The sequence below is a fragment of the Vicugna pacos genome, chromosome 3 (assembly GCF_048564905.1).
Source record: "Vicugna pacos chromosome 3, VicPac4, whole genome shotgun sequence".
NCBI classification, from domain to species: domain Eukaryota; kingdom Metazoa; phylum Chordata; class Mammalia; order Artiodactyla; family Camelidae; genus Vicugna; species Vicugna pacos.
In genome coordinates this window covers 45523560-45540139 of record NC_132989.1, presented here as the reverse complement: position 1 = coordinate 45540139, position 16580 = coordinate 45523560, and the positions used below count along the sequence as shown (strand labels likewise).

The following is a 16580-nucleotide window of genomic DNA, read 5'->3' as shown; positions in this document are numbered from 1 at the left end:
AATTTTTATTTGTTGAGTCCTTATTTTGGGCCGTGCATTGTGTATTATGCTTTATACCCACTCTTTCACTGAATCTTTATAATTGTCCTTTAAATTAGGTTCCATTATTATCCCCTTAAATGGTGAAGGAATGGAGGCTTAAGTATGTGAAGCCATTTGTCAAAAATCATACAGGTAGTAGGTACAGAACCAAGATTTGGATCCAGTTCTGTGTAGTTCCGAAGCCCAGGTGCTTAACCCTAATGCACTGCCATCCCAGAGTTGAGTTCTCAGTAAGATTTCATCTGAAAAAAGGATTTAATTTAATTGCTAAAGCAATGTCCAGAAATTACTGCATTACATCATAATTTTTTCCCTGTGTAATCTAGACCCTCCTGAAGTGTTTTGGAAAAATCATTTGTAAACCTAAACAGTATCTTTCTTATGTGTACTGTTGTTTTTTCAATAAGGAGACAAATTAACTATGTAACTTTTTATCCCAGAAAATTAAACCTGTAGGGAAAACAAGACCTTGTAGGGGGTTGTATTCTGTATAATTTGATCGACTGCAAAGGAGCATATTAATTTTTAAAACAAGGATTATTAGTTTGAAGAAGCCCTACTTAAACTATTGCTTACATTCAAATTGCCCATAAATATCAGTTAGCAAGAAATTACTGGGTACTTTTATGTACTTAATACCATGCTAAGAAGAAATAGAGAAAGCATCCTTGCCTATAAGACAATTATAATCTATTTTGATAAAAGATAGACACCACCAAATGCAGTAGATGACCTGAAATGTGTAAATGAGCTGCTAAGTAGTAGGGTGAAGGGAGAGATAGTCCTTGATCCATAGGAGGAACAAGTGGGGAGTTGCCAGCAGTTCTTGGACTGTGACATCCTCTCTGCAGACAGCAAGCATTAGTGACCTGCATCCGTGGTGTCACAGTTGTGAATCTGATTCAGTGAAACAACTTACAGCACAGTAATATACAGATTATAATAGCTTTAAAATTTGGAAAAGAACTGGTGATTATTTTAATGAAATGGAATATGAGATAAAACTGGAATATTTTAGGACTCACCCAGTAGATTTGGACATGTTGCTTTAAAACTATATTTTGGAATTAAGTTGAGCTTCTTTATGTGTTCTGGTTCTTAGTGAAGCAGTTGTTTTCAGTTTTTAAAAGATACATGTTGCTTTTTTGTTTTTTCTTATTGTCTGTCTTTATTATAAAAGTAATACATACCCATTGCTGAGAACTCGAAATCTGTATGTAAAGGGGAAGAGGTATCTACAGGTCAGGATCGTAAAAAGACAGCTGCTTTTAACTCCTGGTGAAATTGTCCAGTCTCACTTGGTGGTAGGCTTCTGACGTCTCATGAACAGTGGTATCACACATAACTGGCTTTGAGTTTTTAGTTCAAAACAATTCTGCATCAGGAACTGCTGCTTGATTTATTTCTGTTGTTTGCTTGGTTTTTATTCTTGGTTTTGCTTTTGAAAATTACTTCTACTTTCCCTCTAATGAAGTCATACTGGCTTTTATTGGTGAACATCAGGAAGGCTTCACAAACTCTCCTGGGTGCACTTCCTTCTTGTCACTATGAGACAAGTATTTTCTCAGTATTTCACAACTCCCTCCCCTTCTTCCTTTATTCTTTCCCTTCCCCCTTTTACTCCCTTCCTCTCTTCTTCTAACTCAGCCTCTGCAGCTAATGGTCTCTCTCAGGGTGTCCTCTTACCTGAGATAGGAACAGATGTGACGGGAGCTGGCAGCCAGGGATAGACATGGCCATAATTTTGGATGAACCAGTTATAACTTTTGCGTCTGCTCAGTTTATATCCCTCCAGGTCAGCAGATGCTGCTTTATGGTGGGGCTTTTCTGTCTCAGCCTAGTTAGATGGAAGAGGTAGATAGAGGCTGAGATGTGAGTATCTTCCTTCTGGCTGGTCGTCATTAAATGCTGCTGGGCTGTATGTACTAGTAGTTAAAGGGGTTGTTGGTTTAGGGTAGAGCTTGCATTGTATATATATAAAGTACTGGCATTTTGAACAGTTTTGGGAAAAGAAAATGTATAAATGCAGGTTTGTCTGTTGGCTCTTTATTTTAGATCTGGGATCTGTCACAGATATTTTTTGCCACATGATGCCCTTCTACAGCTATGACATCCCTCATACTTGCGGACCTGATCCTAAAATATGCTGCCAGTTTGATTTTAAACGGCTTCCCGGAGGCAGATACGGTTGTCCCTGGGGAGTCCCCCCAGAAACAATATATCCTGGAAATGTCCAGAACAGGTATGAAAATAATGCATTTTGTAAGACAACAGGCAGTACTTGCTTGTTGCTGAAGGATTGAATAAATGGGTTTTAGCAGCCAACATGATCCTTATTCAAGGTATTCATTCAAACTAGATCAAAATCTTAAAAATGCTGGAACTTTGACTGTGTGTCTTGTGTGTTATAACTTAATAGAATGTGAACAATAGTAGATCAATATACAATGGATAACGTATAATACACTGTTATTACCATCTCCTTTGCCCTCATTATAAAAACCTTCTACTGTGTTTGATTGATTTCATGTACTTTTGTTGATAATAAAACTTATGGTCTCTATTGTATAAATTGGTGAGAAAAGCAACCCAACTGCAAAGACTCATTTATTGAAATGGAACACATAAAGAGTGTAATTATCTGTTCCCTTAATAACAATGTCAATAATAGTGAATACTGCCCATTTCTGATGAATACACATCTTTGCATCTTTCTGATGTTTTTGATTTAGGAAAACTTTAATTAGGAATATTTATATTGAAAGATTTTTAAATAAAAATCAAAAGAATGAATTTTTTTTCTTAGAATAAAATTATTCTAATGATGGAAGTATCTCATTAAACCAAGCTACCCATACTTCTAATTTTGGTGCTTTTAAAGTTTAATTTCTTCACTTAAAAGTTAGTAGCATGTAATGCATTAAAATAAAACGTTGTGTTGTAATATAAACTACTCAGCTCTGCTAGAAAAATAATATAGCCTTTTAAATAAAGGAAGGTCATTACTCTGTGCTCAATCAAATCTATTTACTTTTTAAAAATTGCTTTTAGAATAGTATATGTGAGGGTGAAAATGAGATTGGGTCTCTTTTCCTTGAGTGAATCTTGTGGCCATTAGGAAAATATTCCAGTGTGAGCCTCTCACTGTGACAGACACAGAAGTCTTTCAGCATAATAGCCTTTTTGAAGCCATGAATCCTTTGTATCAAAATCTGGCTTTTGTAATTTCCCAAGGTTAGGGATCAACCCAGTTTCATTTTTTTGACTCCTAGAGAGACCCTGAACAGCCTGCTTTCTAAGGTCGGGCTAGTTAGGCATAAGAGAATAATCAAGTATATTACGTGGCAAAAGGTGTAGTGTAAAGGAAGTGGTGGTGGGGTTGGAGGGAGAGAGGTCCACACCTGTCTACTTGGAAAAACAGCTGTTTGTCCCTGAATAGTATTTACACTCCTTTCAGCTCAGATGTCCGGGGATAAGAGACTTCTCGAAGAGTAGCCAGATGACTTGGATGGGGAATCCCAGTGCACCCACAGATACTGTGAGGCCCCTCTTTTTCTTGTTTGAGTGCTGCTGAGAGTACCTGAGAACCATTCTGTATAATCCTTTTGTGGTGTCATGTAACTCTTCCAAAAATACCTGCCAAGAACATACCTTGTGTTCAGTCAGTGCCAGTGATTCTCAGAGTGGTTTCCAGGCACCAGGGATACAGATGAATGAATCTATATAATACTTACAAAGATTTTTTTTTAAGTTGTTGGAAGTCTTGAGGTATTAACTCCACCGATTACTTCCCATGCAATTATCACCTTCCTTTTGATGTTGTGATAAGTAGAGATCAAACATGAGCATTCCAACTTAATGACACTTGGTTTTTTAATACCTTAAGGGACGTGAAATTTAATTATATTGTGTAAATGATATCTTCAGTATGTTCAGTTCAGCAGGTTCCTCTACTTTGCAGATAAAGAAATACCATTCTTCATCAAGTTCAGTTTTTGGTTTAGTACCGTATATTTTACATATGATGATGATTTACATGTCAGATGATATAATGTTTAGGGAATTCTTTTTTTCTTGGTTCTAGTTAAGTTGCCCTTTCTTACCTGGCAGTGTAAGTGAGGAGCAAATTGCAGCTGCACATCTTTAAATGTGATGTTGGTCAATGCATTTGTCATTAGTTTACCTAATATTTAGTGAGTATCCACTACCTGCCAAGCAGTGTTGGTTGGTCCCTTGGCTTCCCCAGTGTTGACACTTTCTGAGCAGGAGCTTGGGAGTTAGGATAGATGCTGAATGAAAAGGCATGTCTTTAATGTTTGTGATTTCCTTCCTTTTATGTGTTTTACATGTATACATGAAAGATATGATGTGTCTAATACTATACCTTGGGATGCATTTAAATGATCACATATCCCTTTTTTTTTTGCTGTTTATCTGGGAGATCTATTTGGATATTCAATCATAGTATATCTTATATCTGTGATTTATATGTGTATATATATTTTTTCTCTTATTTCTTTTGGTCTTATATATCTTTCTGTGTGATTATCTCATTGTGTGTGTGTTTTTTAATTGTAAGTAATCTAAAATTTTTTTTGGAAAATGTGGAATATTAGTAAATTACTAGCAAAAATTAAGTACCGTATTGAATGCTAATCTCAGGAAACTAAGTATTATATGTTATATAAGAATATTATAGTTATATTTTACTCACCATGTTATTAAATTTTTGCTATTTTAATATTTGCAAAGCAGTTTCAAAGATTATCAATATAAAAAGATCATGTAAGATTCTAAATTTAGTTAAATGCTCTTCTCATAATTTCTGTCAAATGCCTCTTTCCATCATTGATGTCCTTTGAATTTTTGGTCATAAATTTTTATACTGTGAATCTGAGTTTGCTTCTGGATAATCCTTACAGTGAAAGCTGGAATACTGTGTAAAAAGCGTATTTGTTGTTTATCACAGTTTTTTTAAGTTCTGGCGTTACACACATGGAGAACTACTCAGGGTTCATCTGCTTGTTTAATTTCACTTTCGGAAGTCCTTCACCTTGGTTTGTGTTCCCAGACTTCCTCAAATTTTGTCCTAATTCGGCATCTCGCAAAGTGTTTTCTGCAGAATATGAGAATATGAAATATAAAAGCACTTCACCACATTGTGTTTAGCTGACCTTTTGAGTCATGGGTTAGAAACCAAAATAACTCATTCAGCTCCTAAGCTTTATCTGTTGATCAGTATTAAGAAGGACATTATGACAAATACTGAGATTATTGATGAAAAGTGTTAAGTGAATTGATTTTCTTCCTTTGGAAAAGGAAATAAGGTTCTATAATTGATTTCATTCAAAATACCTTTTTATGTTTAGGCAATTTTAGATGAAATTAGAGAAAGGAATATTAAGTCAAAGCAAACTTCAAAGTTCAAACAGATGAGAAATCTTCACTGTGTTCCTGGACTAAATTATTTCACAACACAGGCTCTTTGGAAGCCATCCTCTGTGGCTGGCCTTTAGGAGGGCATTCATGCCCCAATAATTATCTGCCCAAGCTAGCTTGTGACTTTATTTCTCTAAGGAAAATCCATTGGAAAACTGTGCGTTTTCCCCTCTGATAAGAATTTATGAATATTTTAAATGGATGATGAGTATTAGTATGGTAGTTTAAAAAAATCTGCCTCATAAATTATGCTAAGCTAGAATATAGGTAATGTATACAATCCTTTATTTTAATATAATACAATACACTTTTTAATGAGTTGTCCCATTTTTCTGTTCTTAGTAATGTTCCTAGTTTCCCATTTTCTTCGGCAGGGCTGAGATGCTTCTAGATCAGTACCGAAAGAAGTCGAAGCTTTTCCGTACAACAGTTGTCCTGGCCCCACTAGGAGATGATTTCCGCTACTGTGAGCGCACAGAATGGGACCATCAGTTCAAGAATTACCAACTGCTCTTTGATTATTTGAATTCTCATCCTCACTATAATGTTAAGGTAATGAGAAAATATTTTATTTTAATACTGTATTTGAAGTTGATCTTTCATTATTAAACAGGGCTAAAACACAATAGCCTTAGTTTCTTTGTCCCACATCCCAGTATTTCTTAGAATATGTCATTCTTTTGTAAAAGTATAATTCATGAAGAGGAAAATTATCTTATATTGCTGTCCCAATTCTGAAGTTGTCCTTTACTTCCCACTTGTTGAGGATTGAAGAGGTATTACTTTTATGTGGTTGAAAACATGCACCTGCTAAATTGTGATGTTCGTTTTCCACTGATGCCCTGTTTTCATACCAGCTTTGAAAGTTTGTTGTTTCTTCTCTCTTTCAGTTGCATGCCGTGATTTAGTGGTGTGACTGGCAGATGCAGATGAACATGTCAAGTATTTTGCAAACAAATGTCTTGTATCCAGAGATGACACTAGCATTTTTCTTAGATGAGAAGCCTTCTAAAATTAATCATTTGTCTCTAGTTCTCACTCTTTTTTTCTCCTTTGTGAAAAATTTAAAATGTACCCTAAAGTTTTGAGAATAACAAATACTGCCCCCACAGCCCAGGCCCGCTTCCCATATCTGTGACCCAGCTACAGCATGAACTCAAGGTCACTCTTGTCTTAGCTGTGCCCCGCTGTCATCTTGCTCCTCTCTCTGGAATTATTTTGAAGCAAATCTCAGAGGTCATGTATTTTTGTTTATAACCATTTTAGTATGTTTCTCTAAATGATAATGATTCTTGATACAAATACGGTCGTAATACCATTATCACATCTAAAAAATGAACAGTAATTTAATGATATCATGTATCAGATAGATGCATATTTTCCTGATCGCATAAAATCATTTTTTTTAACAGATGCTTTGTGTGAGTCAGGATTCAACCAAGAGTCATATATTGGACCCTCCGTGAGAAAATTATCCAACATCTTTATTATATTCGCATGTGAACCTTTAAGACAGTAAAAGATCTATGAAAATACTATAGAAAGGAAGTGATATTACTGTTTAGGAAATAAGAAGGCTGATGATGTACCAATTTTTAGATAGTGAGAGTTCAAGTTTATTAAGTAAACTTAAATAGTATGAAATAAGTAAACAAATAAAATACCAAGTTTATTCAGGATACTTACAATTGAATTTCTACCGTATTAAGAACTATCCCATCGAGCCTATATTTAAAGCATTTCTGTAATCTCCTAAAAAATGAAGCATATGCATGAACATTTGATTAGAGGAGTGCCTGTGTATGTGGGTATTTTTATCTCTAAATATATCTTGACATTAGTATTTTAGTTATTTCCTCCTTTGTTTGCCCACTGGAACAATTTTGAAAGTGATTTTAAAAATTGATGTATCATACACATAGAAGTGCACAAGCCGTAACTATATTAAGTTTTAAAATCCACATGGAACCACCACCCAGATCAGATGTAGAACATTTATAGTCCCTGGAAGGGTCCGTCAGCTGTCCTCCAAGTCATTACCAATTCCTGCAAAAGTAACCGCTATCGTCATTTCTATCACTGTGATTAGTATTGTTTGCTTTTGAATTTTATAAGCAGGGAATCTTAAATATATGTTATTTTGTGTCTGGCTTTTTTTGCTCCACATTATGTTTTTGAGATCCATCCACCTCCTGTTACATGTAGCATGTCACAGTAGTTCATTGATTTGTTAATGCAGTATAGTATTTCTGGTATCCTTTTAATAAATCTACCACAGTTTATCCATTCTGTTGTTGATGGACATGTGGGTTTTTCCAGTTTTTGTCTGTTGCAAGTAATACTGCTTTGAACATTTTGTGCATTTTTTGGCCCACATGTATATTACGAGTTTTTATGGGTATAAAATGGGATGGAATTTTAGGATCATTGGGATACACGTTTAACTTCAGTAGATATTGCCAAATGGGGTTCCAGAATAGATGCAGTGGCTGTTGCATTGTAGGACAGTGTCAAATGCTCCACTTCCTTACTCAGACTTTATTGTCAGGATTTTTTGTTTTTCAATCCTTTATGACAGATGTGATGGTTTTACTTTGTATTTCTAGTAGTTAACAAGGTTGAGCCTCTTTTTATAAGTTTTTTGCCACTTGGGCATCCTCTTTTGTGAAGCACCTATTTAGGTCTTTTCATAATTTTTTTAAATTAAATTGGGTTGTATATCTTTTTCTTAACCATTTACATTATGTATTTTGGATTGAACCTTTTTTTTTCAGATAAAAGTTAAGCAAATGGTGTCTCCTTTATGTAGCTTATGTTTTATCTTAGTACTGTCCTTTGATGAACAGAAATTCTTAATTTTCATTAAATCTAATACTGCAATATTTTCCTTTATGGTTAGTGCTTGTTGTATTTTGCTTAAGAAATTTTTGTTTACCCGATGGTCATGAAAATATATTTCTTATGAAGCTATCCTCTAGAAGCCTTAGTGTTTTACCTTTAACATTTAGATCTGCAGTCTGTTTGGAATTGATCGTTGTGAACCATGTGAGGGGAGGGATTAAGATACTTTTTTGCTCATATGAATAGCCAGCACCATTTATTGAAAAGATCGTAATTTGCCCACTGCACTGCAGTGTCATCTTTGCCGTTAATCATGAGTGAGATAAATGTTTGTGTGGGTCTGTGTCTGGATTGTCTATTCAATTCTGTCTATTTGACTAACCTCATATTGTCTTAATTATTACAGCTTTATAATAAATCTTAGTATCAGATAGTATGTCTTCTAATTTTGTTCTTTTCAAGATTGCATTGGCTATTCTTAGTCCTTTTTAGTTCTATATAAGCTTAACATCAACTATGAAATGTCTACGCCAAAGAACAAACCAACCCACATTGGGATTTTGATTGGGATTGCATTAAAGTAATGGGTCAATTTGAGTACAGTTAAATTCTGTACAAGTATTAGGCCATCTAATCCACGAACATGGCTTATTCCTTGTATAAAAATACAGTCAACCTTTGCATTTTAGCCTTATGTCCAGTAACCTTGGTGCATTTCTAGTCTTTCCAGAATTTTTTGTCCTTTCAGTCCTGGTTGCTTTGAGTGCCCTTAGATATCTTGAAACATTTTTTTTTTCCTCTGTAGAGTTTATCTAGTTATATCTATTCTCTGTAGGATTTAAAAAATTATTTTATCTAAGCTGAAAGAATAAGTTTATTATTGTTTTCTTTCAATGAAAGGAAAAAATGAAGGTAAGTAATTGGATTTAGATGGCTGAAAAAATTGACATTGGACTAGCCAAGACAGCCAGTTTGTCATTGATTATCACTTACATAACAATTTATATAATTTTTCCTATATATTGTCCTGATAGAAGAGTTTAAGAGTATGTTTAAAATTATGTTTAGGATTTAATTTGTTGCCTTTTTTTTATCAGAACAAAAATTTTTTATTAAGGTATAGTTGGTTTACAATATTGTGTTAGTTTCAGGTATACAGCATAGTGATTCAGATTTTTGCAGATTATATTCCATTATAGGTTATTACAAGATATAGAGTATAATTCCCTGTGCTATACAGTAAATCCTTGTTGCATATCCATTTTATGTATAGTAGTTTGTACTTCTTAATCCCAAACCCCTAATTTGTCTCTCCCCCCATCTTTGGTAACCATAAGTTTGCTTTTCATATCTGAGTATGTTTGTTTTGTATTTAGATTCGTTTGTATTATATTTTAGATTCCACATATGAGTGATATTGTGCAATATTTGTCTTTCTCTGTGTGACTTTATTTCACTAAGCATTATATTCTCTGGATGCATTCACATTGCTACAAATGGCAATGTTTCATTCTTTTTGTGGCTGAGTAATATTCCTGTGTGTGTGTGTGTGTGTGTTTGTATACTTAATCCAATCATCTGTTTGATGGGCACTTGGGTTGCTTCCATGTCTTGACTACTGTAAATAGTGCTGCTATGAACACTGGGATGTATGTACCTTTTTAAATTAATGTTTTCATTTTTTTCAGATATACTCCCAGGAGTAATTCGAATTGCTGGATCATATGGTAGTTCTGCTTTTAGTTTTTTAAGGAACCTCTAGACTTTTCCGTAGTGGCTACACCAATTTACATTCCCATCAATAGTCTATAAGGGTTCCCTTTTCTCCACATCCTTGCCAACATGTGTTATTTGTAGACTTTTTGATGATAGCCATTCTGACAGGTGTGAGATGATACATTATACTTTTGATTTGCATTTCTCTAATGATTAGCAATGCTGAGCATCTTTTCACATGTCTGTTAGCCATCTGTATGTCTTCTTTGGAAAAATGTCTATTCAAGTCTTCTGCCGATTCTTTGATTCAATTATTTGGTTTTCTGATACTGAGTTGTATGAGCTGTTTGTATATTTTGGATATTAACCCTTTGCTGGTTGCATCATTTGCAAATATTTTCTCCCACTCTGTAGGCTATGGTTTTGTTTTGTTGATGTTTTTCTTTGCTGTGTAAAAGCTTTTAAGTTTAATTAGGTCCCATTTGTTAATTTTTGCTTTTATTTCTTTTGCCTTAGATGACAGATCCAAGAAGATATTGCTATAATTTATGCCAGAGTGTTTTGCCTCTGTTCTCTCCTATTTTTATGGTTTCATGTCTTACATTTAGCTCTTTAAGCCATATTGAGTTTATTCTTGTATGGTGGGAGGGAATTTTCTAACTTCCTTGGTTTACATGTGGCTGTCCAGCTTTCCCAGCATCACTTGTTGAAGAGGCTGTCTTTTCTCCATTGTGTATTCTTGCTTCCTTTGTTGCAGATTAATTGACTGTAGGTGTGTGGGTTTATTTATGAGCTCCCATTAGAGGAGCGCGGCGTCTCTGCCTCCGGCCGGCCGCCATCTTGAGCTTCAGTCTTAATTTGTTGCCTTTTAATGTAAAACTCATTTAAATATTTTTATTTTATTTTTCAGATGTCCCAGATATTTACTTTATTTGTGCTACTGAGAGACTGTAGAATAGTTTGTTTTAAGTAATTGTTTTGAAACTGCTCTAGCATGGATAGAGGATTGTATCTAAAGCCTTTAAGTTTAAATTAAGTTTGTGAGAAAGTCCACTAGATCACTTACATGAACTCTACTCTAAAAAATTGCCAAGAATAAAATATTTCCATCCTGGCTAATGCTGAAAATATTTAAATATTTATTATATCACAACTAGATTGTAATAACTTCTACTTGTCTTACTAAAATCATCGTTTGTTTCCCGCTGTTATTTTGCCTTTGCATTGGAGAAATAATAGCTAAAACTTACACCATTATTTGCCAGTCATGTTTTGAAGCATTTTACTTGGATCCCTGTTAGCTATAACACGGAGAGAGACCTAGAGACATTATATAATATGCTCAAAACCACATGTTAGCTACGTGGTAGAGAGAAAATGCAAACCCACCTCATCTGGATCCAGATTCTGTGCTGCTAGAATGCTACTAACTGTTTCTGACAACTTTAATTATTTTTCTGCCACACTGAATCTAAATGGCTTTCAATATGTGTGAGTATGTATATGTATGCATGTATAAGGTCAGAAACAACAGAATTAGCATCTTACTAAAAGGAACACATTCCCTGTCAAAATTTTCTGCTTATTTCTAGCAACACTGTCTTTTAATATCTGCTTCTGAGGTCTGGTGTAATGTTTTGATTTATAGAATAGTGTGGGCTCATAAAAATGGATTTATGTACTAGTAATTTAAGTCATTAGTCAGAAAGACCTTTTCATTTGAGCAGTCAACCTTGCAGTTCTTGTCCTCTTTGTGTTTTACTTCTATTCAGTGTTAGCTGCTGGTCGAGAAGGTCCTTTTTTTTTTTTTTTTTTAGTGACCTGCTGTTCTTAAAGACTGTCTCTTCTCCATTTTAAGAACATGAACTGGGGAGAAGGGGAGGCTGGGGAGGGTATGGGCATATGATATATGAAACACTTAATAGCTAGCAAAACTGATTCTTCCAGGATTCTGAAACGTTTTACTCAAAATACGTGTCTTTTGGTTTTGTTGCTCCCCCCATCTTTCGTTCATCTCTGGATTATTCCATATCCTAGTCCTTGCACACTTGGAGATTCCAGAGATATAAGGAGTTTCCAGATCCACAAACTTGTAGTTCTGAATAGCTCTTCTTCTAACTGCTTAGGTGTACAAGTTTTCTCTTAGTTTAATTTGGGACTTGATGCATGTAAAAGAAGGTCACTGAGTATTGTTCCCCCTGTGTTTGAGTTTTTTAAAGCCAGAGCTGTTTATTCATCTTAACTTGGAAGCGTGTCTTAAACTTTTCCTTTCAGTGCTGGAAGTAACTTTAAGGTAGTCATGAATAAGTCAAGTGAAACTGTTCTTTTTTTTTTTAATTAGATACAGTTTGGGACTTTATCAGATTATTTTGATGCACTGGATAAAGAAGATGAAACAAATGGAAAGAATAGCCAATCACTGTTCCCTGTTCTAAGTGGAGATTTTTTCACTTATGCTGACCGAGACGATCATTACTGGAGTGGCTACTTTACATCCAGACCCTTTTACAAACGAATGGATAGGATATTGGAATCCCATTTAAGGTACATTTACCTTTAGACAGCTACATATATTTATTCCCTTCTTTTATGTTTTCATAACCTATTTGTAAAGTTTTGAATAAGCATTTATACAATGTTAGGATGTGTTTAATATCATTGTGAAATTTTGATGCAATCAGATGTGTCTCCAAACCATAATCAAATTATTATGTGGTAGTAATGTTCTGGAAGTACAGAATGTTCTGGAAGTACTAATCTTCTGGAAGGATAAGCAGCTTATGTACTTTGATTTTTCTGGGAGTTGTATTCTATGTTTTACATTTTTCTGATTAACTACCTGTATTTTTTGCAAACCATGATAATACTCAGCAACATCATCATGTGTCTTCAGGTCAGTAATCTAAATTGATGGAACAGGGGTGAGGGTCAAAAGTAGCAAAAAGGATCTCTCAGCAGCCAAAGTGTGGGAGTCTAAGTACGTACTCTAAAACTAATGTATTTTATATGTGGGAGAACTTTAGAGCATATTTATTTATTTGAAACACATTTGTACAGGTGTGATGTTCTACTTAGAAGAAGAAAATTTGAAAGAGATGTGAATTGACAGAGACAGAGTGATTGGTTGAAAAAGTGCACTGATATGGAGAAGGCAGAATAGTCAATAGAAAAACAGAAAACACTCTGAACCCACATTATTCAGTAGACTTTTCCATCACTATCTGATAGAACTTTCTGCAGCGATGGAAATACTCTATTTCTGCACTGTTTAGTGTGGTAGCCACTAGCCACAGGTTAGTATAGAGTCCTTGAAATCTGACCAGTGTAACTGAGAAACTTTATGCTTAATTTTATTTACTTTTAATTAATTTTAGTGTACATAGCCACATGTGGCTAATGGCTATCATAGTGGAGAGTACAGTTCTAAGTAACTGAGTCTCATGTTTTTGGTAAAGAAATCACCTCAGGGGAATCTTAAGGCTTTTTCTATGTGTGTGCCTAGCCCAAAAGAGTAGTTTATTTTCATGATGAATTCATTTTCAGTTCAGTTCAAATCATGAATTCATGATGATTAATTTTCATGATGAATCTCAGTATTAAGAATAAAAAGTTGTATCTGTTCTCTTCTATGTACTGGTGGAAACAATACATTTTGGAAAGCCTTTTATAAAAATTATTAGTTTTTTTAACAGTTGTACTTTGGTATAGTAGCGTGTGTTTTTATTATTTTTACTGTCATTGTACTGCTTGTTATCACAAACTAATAGTAACTTTTATTTTAAAAGCCTAACTTTTGACTCTTTTTTTGGGATATTCACAAATGCGCCAGATGTATGCATATTATTGTATGTATAACAAAATAGTTTTTATATATAGAGATTTCTGCATTCTTACCCAATAGAATATTAATTAGATATCTGTTAAATTATTCTAAACTATCTTTGATAAAAAAAATAGAGCAAGTACTAAGTAACAGAAATTCTTTTGGACCTCTGCATGATTTTTTAGTGTCATGTGTTTTTTAGTGACAAAGAGTTATGAACATTGGTTCAGTCCTAATTTATTGGACATAATTAAGGTGTTACTTGAATATATTATTGTTGGTAATATATTTTGAAAATTCTGCTGCTTTAAAATAAGACAATAAGCCTTACGTTAACATGAATTTCAAAGAATAATTAATTTATTTGAAATAAGTTTATTATCTGATTATGATGGCATTTCATCCTAAACTCATTTGTTATAAAAAGTGTATAAAGTAGAAAACTATAGAGAATAAAATAGTCTTAAAATGCACTTTTTACATTTTGGAATATCTGTATGTGTATGTACTCTTTCCAAAACCAGGAATATTTGTAATGGGTATACATGCATATATATACACATACAGTTTTCTTATTTCCAATATAGTGATTCTCATGCCATGAATTTAAGAAGGCTTATAGTTTAAAAGTGGAGATTATCTAGTATCTTTTAATTATTTCAATAATTCAAAGGAATTCTTTTTTTTTTAAAGCACTTTGAGTCTCTTCTTTTTCTCAGATGTCTTGATACGTATCATTTTCATGCTGCCTTGATTTTTCTATTCATTGTCTTAACATGTTGTCATAAAGAACTTTCTTGTATTTTTTTACTCCATCAAGCCATGTCTCTTTTCAAAGAACTTTTTAGAAACCTGTGTTGAACCATGTCCTTGGATAAAAAAAATTTAAAGGTGAAAATTGTAAACCCCCATATTCTTGCTCAAAATCTGTTCTTATGCTAAAGTGTTTTATTCTTTAAAATAAATCAGACAGTATGTGATTTATCATTTTTTTTTAGATTTATCATCTTTCAGTTTACATTGTTAAATTGTCCATACTTCTTATATGTTATCATTCAGGCTTAGACTAACCCTTGTATCTGAACTATTGGGCCATCATTTTCTGCCTCTCCTTTGCTTGTTAGTCTCCCACTCATGTGACCATGCATTTCACCACCACCTCTGCTCTTAATGTACATATGTGAGAATAAATGGATTTCTGGTACAGTTCATGATATATGTCTACACTGCTGAGAAGAAGTGACAGAAACACTTAACCAGTTCTATACTGCTTTGAGATGTTTTTTCACTCTGTTCTACATAAACATATCTTGGTGCCAATGGGTATTGGCATCTCTCCCTTAAATCACTGACATGTGGTGTTCTTTGATGACTGAGAATTTAGATGTATGAGATGGATACCTTGGTGGTTTTATAGAAATGTTTATTGTCAATATCTCTCTTAATTTGATCATACTGAGATTGTGGATTTTTTAAAAACCACATTTGAAAATGTGTCAATGCCACATATTTTAGGTAGTAAACGAAAATGTTTTGAAGTGGAAATTAATGACTGTTTTATGCTATTAGGGCTGCTGAAATTCTTTACTATTTCGCCCTGAAGCAAGCTCAGCAATACAAGATAAATAAATTTCTTTCATCATCCCATTACGTGGCACTGACAGAAGCCAGAAGGAATTTGGGACTATTTCAACATCATGATGCCATCACAGGAACTGCAAAAGATTGGGTGGTTGTGGATTATGGTACCAGGTAATATAATTATTGAAAAGTGATCTTAAAACAAAATCTTCAAAAATTTTGATTCATAAGCTTTTATCTTTTGATAAATTTTTTAATGTATATCTGACCACATTAATGATATTCCTTGTAAGTATTGCTATGGAACAACCACAAGTTTTTAGAGCCAATAATTTTACAAGAAATCTGTTGGCAAAGTAGTAGCTATCTCAACTTTTTACTGTAGTGCATTTCTGTAAATGCAGTAGTAAGACATTATTATGAAGCAAATCCCATTTTTTCCCAAGTACAGTGAGGTGATTGGGGTTATCTTCTTGACCAAGGAATGAGTATCATATAAATCATAGTTACAATCCTGGAAGATAAAGAGCTCTACTTCATTATATAGCCATTTAATTTCATCCTATTTCATATACATTTGTTCTTGCACATCTCATATTTTTAGAGGGACATTGACAAAAAAAGAGTAGGCCTAGAAGCATAGGCAGGAGGTAGAGGAACCTAGAAACTTTGTCATATGTGGATGATATAATGAACTGGGATGAAAAGGGATAGCCTGGGTATTGGTGTCAAAGGCATCTTCAACTCCTAGACGGTCTATCAGATGAATGAGGGAGTGGAAGCTCAGTTTTCATATTGCAGATCAGAAATAGTGAGGACAGGCTTTGGCTCATAGTAGCTGAGGGCTTTGTAAACAGTGCTTCCCAATGATGGAAAGCCTTACCTTTTGTGATAGTGAGATTTCCCTCATCATGCCAGAGTCGAGGCTACCATTCGTTCAAATGAGTGCAGAGGAGATTCCGACATTGCAGGAGGAGTTTTGCCTATTGTTTCACTGTAGGTTAGATTAGTATTTCTTCCAAATCATGCTTTGATATTTTAAAATCATTAAAAATGTGCTACAATTTTCTTATAGATTTTAAAAATGAATCTTTTTTTTTCTCGTATGTGAAAAGTGTTACGTAGTACATATAGTCAA

The 16580-nt window shown here is 34.1% G+C and overlaps 1 protein-coding gene across 1 annotated transcript in view; it reads left to right on the top strand.

Annotated features, from left to right (window-relative positions):
• The window catches only part of MAN2A1 (mannosidase alpha class 2A member 1), a 155230-nt gene that overhangs the window by 63865 nt on the left and 74785 nt on the right, over positions 1-16580 (top strand). Inside the window, exons 7-10 of the mRNA XM_031673187.2 lie at positions 2098-2284; positions 5856-6033; positions 12380-12582; positions 15431-15613. Of these exons, the coding sequence (XP_031529047.2) occupies positions 2098-2284; positions 5856-6033; positions 12380-12582; positions 15431-15613 (751 nt within the window). The remainder of the gene's footprint in view (positions 1-2097; positions 2285-5855; positions 6034-12379; positions 12583-15430; positions 15614-16580) is intronic.